General features: G+C 39.7%; 1 protein-coding gene across 1 annotated transcript in view; it reads right to left on the bottom strand.

Annotated features, from left to right (window-relative positions):
* Positions 1–16,041, bottom strand: part of DOCK3 (dedicator of cytokinesis 3) — a 492,344-nt gene that overhangs the window by 47,955 nt on the left and 428,348 nt on the right. Inside the window, exons 30-32 of the mRNA XM_023512988.1 lie at positions 4,876–4,961; positions 2,294–2,320; positions 2,069–2,164 (exon numbers count right to left, since the gene is read on the bottom strand). Of these exons, the coding sequence (XP_023368756.1) occupies positions 2,069–2,164; positions 2,294–2,320; positions 4,876–4,961 (209 nt within the window). The remainder of the gene's footprint in view (positions 1–2,068; positions 2,165–2,293; positions 2,321–4,875; positions 4,962–16,041) is intronic.

Here is a 16,041-nt window from a genome sequence, read left to right as displayed (position 1 = left end):
TAAAAAGCTTCTGCACAGCCAAGAACACAGTAAGTAAAGCAAGCAGACAGCCCTCAGAATGGGAGAAGATATTTGCAGGTTATATCTCCGACAAAAGTCTAATAACCAGAATCCACAGAGAACACAAATGTATTAGCAAGAAAAGAACAAGTGATTCCCGTCTCAGTATGGGCAAGGGACTTGAAGAGAAACTTCTCTGAAGAAGACAGAAGCATGGCCTACAGACACATGAAAAAATGCTCATCATCCTTAATAATCAGAGAAATGCAAATCAAACTACTTTGAGATATCATCTAACTCCAGTAAGATTAGCCCACATCACAAAATCCCCAAACCAGAGATGTAGGCGTGGATGTGGAGAAAAGAGAACACTTCTACATTGCTGATGGGAATGCAAACTAATATGTTCCTTTTGGAAAGATGTTTGGAGGACACTTAGAGATCTAAAAATAGACCTACCATTCGATCCTACAATTCCTCTAACTAGGTATATATCCAGAAGACCAAAAATCACGTTATAATAAAGATATATGTACCAGAATGTTTACTGCAGCCCAATTCATAATTGCTAAGTCATGGAAGAAGCCCAAGTGCCCATCGACCCATGAATGGATCAATAAATTGTGGTATATGTACACCATGGAATACTATGCAGCCTTAAAGAAAGATGGAGACTCTACCTCTTACATGTTTACATGGATGGGGCTGGAACATATTCTTCTTAGCAAAGTATCTTAGGAATGGAAGAAAAAGTACCAATGTACTCAGTCTTACTATGAAACCAATTTATAGCTTTCTTTTGAAAACTATAACCCAATTATAGCCCAAGAAGAAGGGGAAAAGGGAGAGGGAGGGGAGGGACGAGTATGGGTGGAGGGAAAGTAGTTGGTGGGACCACACCTAGGGTGCATCTTACAAGGGTACATGTGAAATTTACTAGGTGTAGAATATAAATGTCTAAACACAATAACTAAGAAAATGCCGTGAAGACAATGTTGACCAGTTTGATGAAAGCATGTCAAATTTTATATAAAACCAGCACATTGTATACCATGATTGCTTTAATGTACACAGCTATGATTTAATAAATGAAGGAAAAAAAAAGAAAAATGTGACCACATTTCTCAGGAATTCCATTTCTATATCCAGACCAGTGCATTGGACATCTGAATATTTTGCATAGTAGTGTATTCTACTTCAACAGCAACTGTAGGTGGCTTAAACTTCCTCATTTCCTGATCCATGGGTTGAACGTGCTCCCCTACACCCTTGGTGTTTGCACATCTTGTAGCACAGAGATGGTAACTATCACCTATAGCTGGGTTAAAGCACCCTTAGCTATCACCTGAACCCTGAGGAGAGAATAATTAATGCTACAGTGGTAGTCTCATTGTCACTTCTATGCTAATTAAAAGCTTATGATATGATCAGGATGCAGACTTTAATATGAAATTCTAACTCCTCATAAACTCTCAGATTGAACATAATGTAAAGATCTCTGAGCTTACAGGCTATTTCCTCTAGTCTGCTCTGTCCAGGATCAAGAGACAGAAATAAATAGACTGTTGACAAATAACATAGGCATTGAATAGTGGAGCCTCCAGTCCCTCAAAAAGTCAACTGAAAGTTCTCTTAAATATTTCCCTGCTTATCTGCCACATGGCTCTGAGGAAGTTCTGCATTAAGGACCTACAGCTGTTCCCTGCCTTGCTTTGGGACACCTTTTCTCTTCCCCAATGCTGTGCCCATTCATCTGAGCCTCGACTTTTCTGGTTAGAAAGCCAGATGGATACATGTCCCTGGCATGCTTCTTGAGTAAGTGTGCCTACATTTTAGGGGAGGATTCCAGGAACCACTAATCTACCCCTGGGAGAAGGTGCACACACTCATGCTTTCTCTTTCCTTCCCTCCTTGGTCATCAGTAGATTCCTAATGCCTGGTGATGGCATCCAAAATCAGAACAGTCTTCCCCAAGAAGGGCACATGGTCTCAGTTTTAAGCTTATGAATTCCCTTGCTAGAGAGTATCCTGGTCAGATAGGAGGTTGGGTAGGTGCCTCAGAAGATACCTGTAGTCAAGAAGACGTTCCATGAGGCGGGTGACAGAGGTCACAAAGGAAATACCGGTTTCACGCCATGTTTCTTGTTCAACTTTCTCCAGCAGGCTATTGGTAGAGGGGTAGAGGAAGCAAACACAATTCATGAGCCTTCCCTGGGCACAAGAGTGAGGTCCATGAGCCCATGGGGGCTGTGGTGGATCTGGAGACGGCAGACTTACCACACTGCAGTCTTACCTGGGGTAGGGCCCAAACAGCTGGGTTCTACTCCATGCAGCAGAAAGCAAAGACAAGGAGGTTATTGAACTGACAGCAACAAGTGAACACGTATCATTTTCCAGTGTAAGTTCCTAAGGATGCCACCAAGATAGAGTTAAGAAAGGGGTTCAAGGCCCCAGGCACCTTCGGTATATACTGTGCAGTTTATTCTGAAGGAGCAGCTGAATAAGAGCCCAGTGTAGGGTAAGCCTAGCTTTGCCCATTATCTGACTGCCTCTATCACTGCCCAAAGTTATTCTCAGCAAACATAAAGATGGCTCTCTTCACATAATCCAAGGGAAGGATTCCCCACTGTCCTCACAGGCCCAGCATGAGGGATAGTGAGCAAGTCTAGGAGCTACAGTTGGCCATCCCTACTGTCAGAGGATGCTCCTAAGAAAAATTTCTCAGATCTGAGAGCTAGATGCCTAGGCTCTTTTCTGACTTGATAGCTTCATGCTTCTGGTATCTCAGGGCAGCCTTTGGCTTCTACAAAAAGCCTGGCTTCTGAGATCCTTTGCTATTCCATAGGTGTTTTCTAGGATGACTTGCTTCAGTAATCACCATAGATCCAATTGTTAACCATGTAACTCTATTCCTGATTACTTTCAACACTGTCTCTTGCTCTCTAATATCATGAGAGTCATCTGGAGTGGCAGGCTCAGCTGGGAGCCCAGTACTGGGGACTCATTCCCACAGCCTGGCTGCTGTTAATGAGATTGTTATGATGACTGTCTCCCTGCACTGACTGAGCATCCTGTCTAGGCTGGGCTTCTGGGAAAGTGAGGGTTTCCCATTTAACCTATGTTGTTAGAGAATAAAGACAAGACTGTTGACTCCAACTTCTGAGCCCTGTGGATAAAGTCAAACTGCGTTCTACAGAACTCTCTGTTCTGGAGAACAGGGAAGGTGACCACATAAATGTGGGAAATGTTGATTACTACATCCTTCTTCTAAAGATTTTTCATATCTTTTTTTTTTTTTGATATGGGGGTCTTGCTATGTTTCCCATGTTGGTCTGAAACTCTTGGGCTGAAGCAATTCTCCTGCCTTAGCTTCTGAAGTAGCTGGGATTACAGGAGTGCGCTATTACTCTTATTCTTTTGTACCTTACAGGCTTTGGGAAGTCCTAGAGTAAAGAAGTGTATTGAATTTTGTTTAATTGAATCTTTCCTAAACTAAATTAGCCCATGATTTACATTTTTCACCATATCTGCAAGTATCTTCCCAAAATACAAATTGGGAAATGCTGTTCCATGTTATCAGCTGCTTAGTTTTCAGACTGATTTTAAAAGAGTTTATGAACACTTTCTGGTCAGGCAATTAATAATTGTGGATTATTTCTATACTTTTTATTTTGTAGCAAAGTCACTTGTGAGTATACAAGGAAGAGATTTCTCTGCCTTGTTTCCACAATTATAAATATCTTCAGCTAAAAGAGAAATATTAAAGGATGAATTCATTTTCAAAAATTATAATTACTTACATTTAAAATAAATTCACATTTTCTCTCATGACTCATCAAGAAATAAAACAGGCATGGTATAGCAGAAGGATTCCCCTCACTTGAAACTGGAAGATTTGAGTCCTTCTTCCAGAGCTGCCTCTTTCTGGCCATGCAACTGAGGGCAGGCTAGCACTTCCCTGAGCCCAGATGCATCACCTTTAAAGTGGGAAGGAGGATAATTTTTCTTCTACCCACCTTGAAAGTATGTTGTGAGGATCAAATAAGAAGTATTAATACATTTTGCATACTGTAAAGCTAAAGAAAATTTACAGTATTATGACTGGAAAAATACATTAGAAGTTTGTCTTCAAATGGTACCCAAACAAAGAAAATCTCAAAACTGGAAATGATAAGATGGGGTGGATCCTATAGAGATGCAAATGTCTCAAAATTTCATTTTTTTTTTGGAAAGATAAACTAGCAACATCACTATCTACCTGGGAGGGCCATAGTTCCCCAGAGTCCTTCCTTAGGTATCTTGGCCTCCATCAACTTAAGATAGAAGCCATGGAATAGTGGTCCCAAAAAGAACCCTGATGTTATTAAGGACAACCACCTCATTTCAAAAACAGAAGACTGGCCTGAAGAGGAAGGTGTGACTTGTTCAGGAGCCCATTGCAGTATTTTTCAAGCTGACTATATCATGTTACAAAGCAGGGCAAATAGGAGTCCCTCTTTCAGAGGAGAATTTATTATCCCTCTCCCTGCTAGAAATGCCAGCATTGAGTCCTTAACTGATTGAGTCCCTGAGAACTATTTGCCCAACAGGATGCAGTACTTGCTATGAAAACAGATGATGATCCTTTTCCTTGTCAACAAATCTAGGAGCTCAGAGTTATCACCCGTCTCTACCTCTTCAGTCAACTATGGTGATCCCTGAAAGTGCTCGCTTTCTTGTTGACAGAAGGTGAGCACTGCTACCACCAGGAGCAACTGGAGTCTTTCTTGATAACTAATCTCTGAAGCTTGTCCAGTAGAGTTATAACTTCTGCCCTTCAATGGCCTCTTTCACCCTCTCCTCCAATATGAGGTGCCTGGGGTTGGAGCAGCTTACAGCAGGCTGAAGAGTTCCCTGTAGCTCTCATCGCCTTTTCCTTCCGACACCATGCTGTCCAGTTTGTCAATGAGCTCAGCCTCCACCTACAAGGGAACAGAGACTTCATGAATTTGAGCCAACCTCAGAAGAAGAATGGGAAGTCCCGTCCCTGCAATAGATGTGGATGGCGAGAAATTGTTTCCTGATGTTGTCCTTGCTCCAAATAAATCCCAGAGAAGGTAGGATCTTATTTAGAACACCAAGAAACCACTCTACCTCCTCCAATCAGGAAGGTCTCCCACCCTGGAGGGTTAAATAAGAGGTGGGACTTAAAAGTCTTAGGTACTCGTTTCTCAATCTAACAGTCTTGCTTGTTGTCTAGCCTGGTCTCAAACTCCTGGGCTCAAGATATCCTCCCTATTTGTCACTCTTTCCACTTTAATTTCTTTTCTTTTGTTCTTCAGTATCTGGCTGAGAATGTAAGAGTTCAGACTAGAAGATGAATATAAACCATGAGTCAGGGCAAAATGAAGATATGTCAGCACAGATTCTCCTCTTTCCTTTCTGATTTTGATAGCTCTGGGCCCTGGCTGGTGAGGGCAGTTGGGATTCTAGTAAAAAAAAAACCTCAAGGGCTGAACTAGCTAAGGGGCTAGAAAGATGAATGTTTTATTTGCTACCTTGCTAAGAATGGTTGGTTTGTAAACCTTCCAGAAGGCAAGATAAGTGCCTGTGAGTTTGTGAAACTCCCTACACAAGCAGTCCCCACTTCAGCCTCACCTTCCACATAAGCCCACTACATCTTACTGTCTTTACAATGGAAGCTATCCTCCATGTCTGTTTGGTTCCCAACTCCCTTTTCTGGTTCATTCATTTATCCATCCAAAACATTTGAATGCTTCCTAAGATCGTTACTGTTTCTCCATCATTTTGTATGGGAAGCCTAGATTTGGCAATCTTTCCCAAGCTCCATCCCCTTTCTTCTTTTAATTGCTCTTTTATTATTTAATTTTTTCAGGGGATTTGACCCAAATTGGCTCCTCTGGAATCCATTTTCCCTCAGCCTTGCAAAGGTGAGGAGAGGGCAAAAGCCAAGGGTTCCCTGGAGACAAAAGTCTTTTTTTTTTTTTTTAATTTCAGATTGATATGATGGTAGATGTTTTTAGGTCACATGGCTTGTGTTTGTAAGGCAGTGGTTCTCAACCTGTGGGTCATGACCCCTTTGGGCTGTATTAAAGGGTTGCGGCATTAGGAAGGTTGAGAACCGCTAAGGTAAAGTCTGAGATGTAGTTGTGTCCTTCACCCAGGAAATGTGCCATATATCTGTGTGTTGTGCCCATTAGGTGGAAACTTACTGATCCCATTCCCTCTCCCCTTCTTGAATTTGAGTTTTTCTCTCAAGTGTATCTGTAGTTATTAATCTATTAGTTTCAACTTAGTATTGAGTATATGGGATACTTGATTTTCCATTCTTGTGATGCTTAGGATAATGTTCTCCAAATCCTTCTAGGTAAATATGAAAGATACAAAGTCTCCATTTTTTTACAGCTGAATAGTATTCCACTGTATACATATACCACAGTTTATTAATCCACTTACGGGTTGATGGGCACTTGGGTTTCAGCCACATCCTTGTGATTGTAAAGTGACCTGCTATTATGCAAGGTGAAAATATCCTTATGGCAAGATGTCTTTTTTTTTCTTTTGAGTAAATACCCAGTAATAGGACTGAAGGATCAAAAGGAAGGTCAACTTTTAGTTCTTTGAGGAGTCTCCATGCTTCCTTCCACAGAGACTGTACTAGTTTGCAGTCCCACCAACAGTGCATGAATGTTCCCCTTTCCATGCCCATGCCAGCATCTGCAGCTTTGGGACCTTGTGATGGGGACCATTCTCACTGGGATTAGGTGATATCTCAGAATGATTTTTCTTTGATGATTACAGATGATGAGCATTTTTTCCATGTTATTGGCCATTCATCTGTCCTTATGAGAAAAGATTCTGGTCGTGTCTCTTGCCCACTTATTGATGGGGTTTTTTGCTTTTTACTTGTTGATTTGCTTGAGTTCTTTGTAGCTTCTGGTTATTAGCCCTTGGTCCCTTTGTTTGATTCATAACATAAACATTTTATTCCATTCTGAAGGTTGTCTTATTGCTTTGTTGACTGTGTCCTTAGCTGTGCAGACTTTTGTAACTTGATTAGGTCCGATTTCTTTATTTTTGTTATTGCTGCCATTGCCAATAGGGTATTTTTCATAAATTCTTTTCATAAGTCCATAAGATCCAGAGTCATTCTTATGCTTTCTTCTGGAGTTTCTGTAGTTTCATGAAATAGATTTAGATCCTTTATCCATTGTGAGTTAATTTTTGTAAGCGGTAAGAGGTGCAAGTCTAGTTTCAGTCTTTTACATGTGGCTAACCAGTTCTCCCAGCATCATTTATTGAATAGGGATTCTTTTCCCTAGTGTATGCTTTTGTTTGCCTTGTTGAAGATCAGAAGGCTATATGAAGTTGGTTTCATATCAAGGTTCTTCATTCTGTTTCATGGATATATGTCCCTATTTTTGTGCCAGTATAGACTTGTAGTATAACCTGAAGTCTGGTAATACGATGACTCCATATTTGTTCTTATTTTGGAGAATTACACTGACTATTTTGGATTTTTTCTGGTTTCATACGTCACAAAGAACAATTTTTTCAAGATCTTCAACGTATGACATTGGTATTTTAATGGGGATTGCATTAAATCTGTAAATTGCTTTAGATAGTATAGACATTTTAACAATGTTGATTTTTCTTAGCCTATGAGCATGGTATGTTTTCCATCTGTTAACATCCTCTGCTATTTCTTTTCTCAGTGTTTCATTATTCTCTCTGTAGAGATCCTTTGCATACTTTGTTAAGTGTATTCCAAGGTATTTAATTTTCTTTGTGCATATTGTATCCTTGATTTGATTCTAAGCTTGACTATTGTTGGTATATATGAAGACTACTGACTTGTGGACATTTTTATATTCTGAAATGTTACTGCATTTCTTTGTCACTTCCAGGAGTCTCATGGTTGAGTCCTTGGGATTTTCTAAGTATAAGATCATATCATCAGCAAAGAATAATAGTTTGACCTCCTCTGTCCTCATGTGGATTCCTTTCATCTCCTCCTCTTGTCTGATTGCATTGGCTAGGACTTCCAGCACTATGTTGAATAGCAGTGGTCATAGTGGGCATCCTTGTCTGGTTCTAGTTCTAAGTGAGAATGTTTTCAGTTGAGAATGCTTTCAGTCTTTCTCTGTTCAATATGATATTGACTGTGGGTTTGTCATAGGTGGCTTCAGTCAGTTTAAGAAATGTCCCATCTATGCCAATTTTCTTAGTGTTATTATCAAAAAAGAGAAAAATATTTTGGATCCAAAAGAGGCCTTTGTCAAGTGTTTTCCTTTCTTTAAATAAACTCATTCAAAATAATCTGTATGTAAAGTAAACATTTGGTTAGAACTACACACTCTAGTCAGCTAGTCAAAAGGGAAGGGAATTTGCCGGGGAGTTTGTCCTCACTCTAATGGCTAGTATGAGTTGGGGTTGAATAAGATTGGAGTGTTTCCTTTAGAGATTCTTCTTGAAGACAATAGGCTCTTGTACTCAATACTGATATGAAGCCAGTAGACAAACTAATGCATGCCATATAAGAGAAAATCTCTATTCAAGTTGGGGGCAGTGGGGAGGAGGGAGGAAGGGAGAGAGGAGGAGGGACTGTGTGCTCCCACATTATGGGCACAATGTAAGGGAAATGGCGTACCTCCTAGGTGTGGGACACAACTATAATGTGACTTTAGCTAGAAAATGAAAACATTGTAACTTAATTGTTTGTGTCCTCATATTAACCTGAAAAAAAAAAGATAATAGACTGCACAGTTTGTACCCATTGAACCTAAAGATCTGAGGGCTGCTGTTCTTGCCACCACCCCATCACTAAACCCTCTGCATTTATTATTGGATACCGAATTCTTGAGGAACAATACTACATTTCTTCCTACCCTATGCCTTTTGCAGCAACTTGGATTGAAGTGGATACTGTTGTTTGGATTTCATATTTTTTGATTAGAGCACAATTCAGCCACTTTTCATTTTCCTTTCTTTCTTTTCTTATTTTTTTGAGACAGAGTCTTAAGGGTAGAGTGGGTAGAGTCCCCTGGGTAGAGTGCCGTGGCATCACAGCTCACAGCAACCTCCAACTCCTGGGTTCAAGTGAGTCTCCTGCCTCAGCCTCCCAAGTAGCTGGGACTACAGGTGCCTACCACAATACCCAGCTATTTTTTGGTTGCAGCCATCATTGTTGTTTGGCAGGCCCAGGCTGGATTTTAACCTGCCACTTTAGGTGTATGTGGCTGGTGCCTTAGCCAATTGAAGCACAGGTGCTGATCCATTCCTTTCTTTCTTTTTTTTTTTTTTTTAAATGAACCCAGGAGGCAGTGCCTGTGGCTCAGTGAGTAGGGCGCCGGCCCCATATACCGAGGGTGGTGGGTTCAAACCCAGCCTGGGCCAAACTACAACAAAAAAATAGCTGGGCATTGTGGTGGATGCCTGTAGTTTCAGCTACTCAGGAGGCTGAGGCAAGAGAATCACTTAAGCCCAGGAGTTGGAGGGTGCTGAGCTGCGATGCCATGGCACTCTACCGAGGGCGATAAAGTAAGACTCTGTCTCCACAAAAAAAAAAAAAAAAAAAAAGAACCCCAGCACTGTGAACATATCAACCACTTTTCTAGTAGGCCTCACTGGACTTACCCCGAGGTGAGAAATTAGTTGTGATGTGTGATAAAATCTTTTTAACCTTTCATGAATCTTTAAAATGCGGTATTATGGTATTATTTATATAGACATTTAAAGTAAACAAAATAAAATTCAGCATGGCTGCATTTGATATTGTGCTAAAAAGAAACCTTTTCTCATTCTACACAGGGACAAAGAATCCTAAGACAAAGAAGCAATAACAGAATAACTGAATTAGTAAATTTGTAAATTTGTTGAAGGCAATTAGGGCCTCTGATGTTCCAGCAGCAGAAAATGAGAATGGATGAATAAATACAGCTTTTATAATAGTGGTCTGCTACTGACCAGGGAAGGGACTGTCATATATTTATTGCATGACCTAATTTATTAGTTTTTTGAGTATACATTTCAGAAAAAAATAGCTTAAAACCTGGGGCCCTTAGGAATTGATGTCATACCACTCTCTCTGTGTAGAGAAGAGGCATCAGCAGGGACTTGACTGAGGCCATGTAATGTCAGGTACAGCTAGGTCTAGAAGCCAAAGTGTCCTATTCCCAGGTCAGAGTTTGTCTTGCCTCACTGGATTACCCCCTGGTCACAAGACTCTCAAGAGAATAGCTTGATTATAACAAAGGATCTTTCTTCACACATAGAGGTACAGGAAGATTGTGCTTCCCAGAACAGAGCAAAAAGGTGGGGAGATGATCTGGAGCAGCAAAGAGTACAATGGCATAAACAGGGGTACACAAGTCCACGGAGTCTAAATGGGCCCTGGGGCCAGCAGCAGCTATTTCATCAGAAATTTGTTAGAAGTAAGCTCTCAGGCCTCCCTCAGCCTATTGGAATAAAAATTCAGGATGGGGGAGGAAGTCAGGATGCACAATATGTTTTAACAAGTCTTCTAGGTGCTTGGTTGTCTATTAAGTGCTAGAATGTTTGTATCAGGCTAAAGACCTGGTGATGGAAGCACATTACTTCATCACCCTTACAGAATTGAAACAGGAAGAATTAGGAGAAATTGAGAAACCTAAAACATGGGACACTGAAGATCAACATCTTTAAGTTAAATAAAATGGTAAGTTCTTCACATATATCATGTTATAATTAGTGATACTGACCATTTGGTTTGCAGAGTTACTTTTGTTCTATAGAACCAATAAATATTCCTGAAGTGACACCTAGTTATTCATTCAACAAACATTTGTCCTGTGACATAACAAGCTGCATAGTTCTGGACAAGGATTTGTCCTCCAGCCCAAGTTTCCTCATTCATGAAATAGAAATAACATTCCTCTTCTGTGTCACTGTTCCTTGGCTTTTGGGAAGTGCTCAAAGAATATTAGTTTTGATTTGTATCTCTATGAGCCTACCATATCCCAGGTACCACAGTGGCTTCTGAGAAATAAAATGCACTAGAATGGTCCTGGTTCATGAGAGCTCATCATTTGCTGGGGGAAGCAGGCATAACAGCTGATACAACTCAGCATGGTTAGCTCAGATGAGGGCGAGAGTGTGGGTGATTTTAAGCATTGTCCAGGGTCCAGGACTGAGCCACTGGGCTGGAAGGGAGCTAACATTGTTTGGCTGTGGACCACCTGCACACAATTCTCCTATTATGGGAGAATTGCCCTGGAGGTTCTCCCTTCAGGGTTGCAGAGCAAGGCTTGGGCTGTGAGACCTTGGGCGAGTGACCTGGTGACTGTGAGCAGTGCCAAAGGCTGGGACTGAGACACTGGAGAAGAGCAGAACTTTCAGTGTTTGGCAGTAGGAGGGCTGCCTTGCAGCATCAGCCCTCAGGGGCATAGAGTGAGGCCAGTTTTTGTGCACCGGATAAGCAGGCAGCCACTTCAGGAGAGAGCCCAGTGACAAGTGCTTTTCTGGGAAAGCTTCTGCTTTAGCCAAGGTTAATTGTTTAAAGTGTCTTTTAAGTGGGCAGAGGAGAGATTCAGCTTCTCAACCTTGCAGGGTTTGAGGGCAAAGAAGTCAGCAGAGGCCTCCAGTGTTCATCTCATATAGCTGTATCAGCAATATGATTAGCATCTCATACTCCAGAAGATCACCTGTTGCCCAGACAATATTCAGCAAGATATATATACTGTTTTTTTTTTTCCTTTTCAGTTTTTGATCGGGGCTGGGTTTGAATCCACCATCTCCAGCATATGGAGCTGGCACCCTACTCCTTTGAGCCACAGGTGCTGCCTTATACTGTTTTTTTATTTCAACATTTCCCCCCTAGATTTTTTTTTCTTTCTTCATTTTTCTAGTTCAAATATAATTTCCCATTGTTGCCTTATTTAGTAATAAGAACCTCATTTATTCTAGTGTTTCTGCCCCTGCTATTTGGTTTTACGCTTTAAAGTTTTCTGTTTGTTTTGGTTTGATTTATAGTATTTTTCCTCTTTTTGGTGGAGGTGGGATATCATATCTCCTCAGGCTGGCAAAGAGCTGCTGACCTCAAAGGAACCACCCAACCCAGCACCCCCAGAGACTAGGGGTTTTTAAGGTGTGGGTCAAAGTACCCTACTGTACACCTTAATTACTCCTGTCTCCCTCTTTCTGTGCCTCTCTTCTTTTTGTCAATATTACCTTTTACTCACTCCATCTCCTTTCTCTTTTTTCTTTCTTTCTTTTTTTTTTTTTAAATCTTTTTTTCCCTCTTACTCTTCAATCTTCTCATCCTTTTAGTCCTATAGCAAAAGGACTCATCAAAACCTTAGGCCAGAGGCATGGTAACTTAAAGAGCAAGGGGAAGTGAAAGGAAAATTAGGGCCAGGAAACAGATAAAAGAAAACACTCATGAGGAAGAATCAGCAGAAAAATCCTGGCAACATGAAAAACCAGTCCAGAGCAACACCCCCTACCCATGGGACCATGAGGTAGCCACTGCAGAGGATTCTACCTATAAAGAAATGTGAGAAATGACAGAAGAAGAATTTAAAATACAGATGATGAAAACAATGAAGGAAATTGCTGAAAAAGTGGAAAATAACCCGAAAAAAATGAAAAAAATTGCTGAGAAAGTAGAAAATAACCAAAAAGAAATCCCAGAACATAATCAAATAAGAGATGAATGATATGAAGAATATAGAAAGGATATAGCAGAACTGAAGGAACTGAAGCAGTCAATTAGGGAACTTAAAGGTGCAATAGAGAGTATCAACAACAGATTAGACAATGCAGAAGAAAGAATCTCAGAGGTAGAGGATAAAGTCTTGAAATAACTCAGATAAAGAGGCAGAAAAAAAGAGAAAGCAGAACATTCACTGAAAGAATTAAGGGATTTTATGAAGCATTAAAACATATGAGTTATAGGTATCCCAGAAGCGGAAAAAGGAATCCAGAGGAATGGAAGCCATACTAGAGAATATTATAAATGAAAATGTCTCAAATAGCACCAACGATTTTGACATACTCCTTTCAGAGGGATATCAGACCCCAGGTCATCTCAACTCAAATAGAGCTTCTCCAAGACACATTGTGATGAACTTATCCAAAGTCAAGACAAAAGAAAAGATTCTTCAAGCTGCCAGGAGTAAGTGCCAATTGACCTACAGGGGCAAATCCATCAGGGTGACTGCAGACAAAGAAAAGACTCAACTAAAAAGGAGAACTTCAGACCTATTTCACTAATGAATATAGATGCAAAAATTCTCGACAAAATCCTAGCCAATAGATTACAGTTTATCATCAAAATGTCATACATCATGATCATGTAGGTTTCATCCCAAGGATGCAAGGCTGGTTTAACATATGCAAGTCTGTAAATGCTATTCACCGTATCAATAGAAGCAAAAACAAAGACTCCTCTCAATAGATGCAGAAAAAGCATTCAATAAAATCCAGCACCCTTTTCTAATTAGAACACTGAAAAGTATAGGCATAGTTGGCACATGTCTTAAACTGATCAAAGCTATCTATGACAAACCCACAGCTACTATTTTACTGCATGGAGTAAAACTGAAAGCTTTTCCACTTAGAAATGGAACCAGACAAGGTTGTCTTCTATCACCACTACTATTCACCATAGTGCTGGAAGTTCTAGCCAATACAATTAGGCAAGACAAGAAAAAAAAGGGCATCCAAATGGGAGCAAAGGAGATCAAACTCTCCCTCTTTGCTGACAATATGATCTTATATTTAGAGAACCCCAAAGACTCAACCACAAGACTCCTGGAAGTCATCAAAAAATACAATAATGTCTCAAGATATAAAATCAATTTCCACAAGTCAGTAGCCTCTGTATCTGCCAATAACAGCCAAGATGAGAGGCTAATTAAGGACACAACTCCCTTTACCATAGTTTCAAAGAAAATGAAATATCTAGGAATATATCTAACAAAAGAGGTGAAGGACCTCTATAAAGAAAATTATGAAACCCTTAGAAAATAAATATCAAAGGATATTAACAAATGGAAGAATATATCATGTTCATCGCTGGGAAGAATCAACATTGTTAAAATGTCTATACTTCCCAAAGCAATCTACAGATTCAATGCCATCCCTATTAAAATACCAACATCATACTTTCAAGAATTGGAAAAAATAATTCTTCATTTTGTATGGAACCAGAAAAAAACCCATATAGCTAAGGCAGTTCTTAGTAATAAAAACAAAGTTGGCGGCATCAGCCTACCAGAGTTTAGGCTGTACTACAAGGCCATAATGGTTAAAATAGCATGGTACCGGTACAGAAATGGAGACATAGACATTTGAAATTGAATACAACACCAGGAAATGAAACTAACTTACAGCCACCTAATCTTCAATAAACCAAACAGAACATACATTGGGAGAAAGAATCCCTATTCAATAAATGGTGCTGGGAGAACTGGATATCCACATGTAAAAGACTGAAACCAGACCTGCACCTTTCTCCACTCACAAAAATTGATTCAAGATGGATAAAAGACCTAAATTTAAGGCATGAAATGATAAAAATCCTCAAAGAAAGCAAAGAAAAAACACTTGATGATATTGGCCTGGGGAAAGACTTTGTGAAGAAGACTTATGTGGCAATTGCAACAACAACAAAAATAAATAAATGGGACTTAATTAAACCAAAAAGCTTCTGTACGCTTCTGTACAGGAGACAAGAACCAAAGCAACTAGACAACCTACATAATGGGAAAGGATATTTGCATATTTTGTATCAAACAAAAGCTTGATAACTAGGATCTATAAAGAACTCAGATTAATCCACATGAAAAAAAGCCAACAATCCTATATATCAATGGGCAAGAGAGATGAATAGAACCTTCTCTAAAGAAGACAGATGAATGGCTAACAAACATATGAAAAACTTCTCAGGATACCTAATTATTAGAGAAATGCAAATCAGAACTACCCTGAGATACCATCTAACCCCAGCAAGAAAGGCCCACATCACAAAAGCTCAAAACTGCAGATGCTGGTGTGGATGTGGAGAGAAGAGAACACTTTTCCACTGCTGGTGGGACTGCAAACTAATACAACCGTTTTGGAAGGAAGTGTGGAGAACCCTCAAAGAACTCAAGCTAGACCTCCCATTTTTTGATCCTGCAATCCCATTACTGGGCATCTACCCAGAAGGCAAAAAATCCTTTTACCATAAGGACACTTGCACTAGACTCTTTATTGCAGCTCAATTTACAACTGCCAAAATGTGGAAACAGTCTAAATGCCCACCAAGCCAGGAATGAATTAACAAGCTGTGGTATATGTATACTTTGGAATACTATTCAGCCATTAAAAAGATGGAGACTTTACATCCTTTAACATCCTATTACATCCTTTACATTCTATTAACCAGGATGGAAGGGGAATACATTATTCCTAGTAAAGCATCACAAAAATGGAGATGCACGAATCCTATGTACTCAATTTTGGTATGAGGACAATTAATGACCTAGCACACGGTGAGGGGGTGGCGGAAGAGGAGAGCAGAGAGACACACCTCTTGGGGGCAAGACACAATTATAAGAGGGACTTTATCTAACAAATGAAACCAGTGTAACCTGGTTTCTTATACCCTCAACAAATTCTCAACAGTAAAAAAATTAAAAAATTATATTTCTATATACCAGCTACAAGCAACTGTAAAACAAAATTTCAAAATTTGAATAACAGAACCAATACCAAGAACTACATATAACAACACATGTGTAAGATCTATATGCTAAAACTATAAAACACTGATGAAAGAAATAGAAGAACACCTTAATAAATGGAAAGATATACTGTCTTCATGGACTAAAAGACTTAGCATTTTTAAGATGTCAATTTTTCCTAATTTTATCTATAGATTCAATGTGACCCCAATCAAAATTCCAGCAAGAATTTTTGTAGATGTCAATATGCTGATTCTAAAATTTACAGGAAAAGGGAAAGAAATTAGAATAGGAGGTCACACAATACTAGAAAAAGTGCTACATACCTCATTTT

This window comes from Otolemur garnettii, unplaced genomic scaffold, assembly GCF_000181295.1.
Source record: "Otolemur garnettii isolate 467f Iridium unplaced genomic scaffold, OtoGar3 scaffold00032, whole genome shotgun sequence".
In the NCBI taxonomy this organism is placed as follows: domain Eukaryota; kingdom Metazoa; phylum Chordata; class Mammalia; order Primates; family Galagidae; genus Otolemur; species Otolemur garnettii.
The sequence above is the reverse complement of the archived record's forward strand: the minus strand, read 5'-3'. Positions and strand labels throughout refer to the sequence as shown.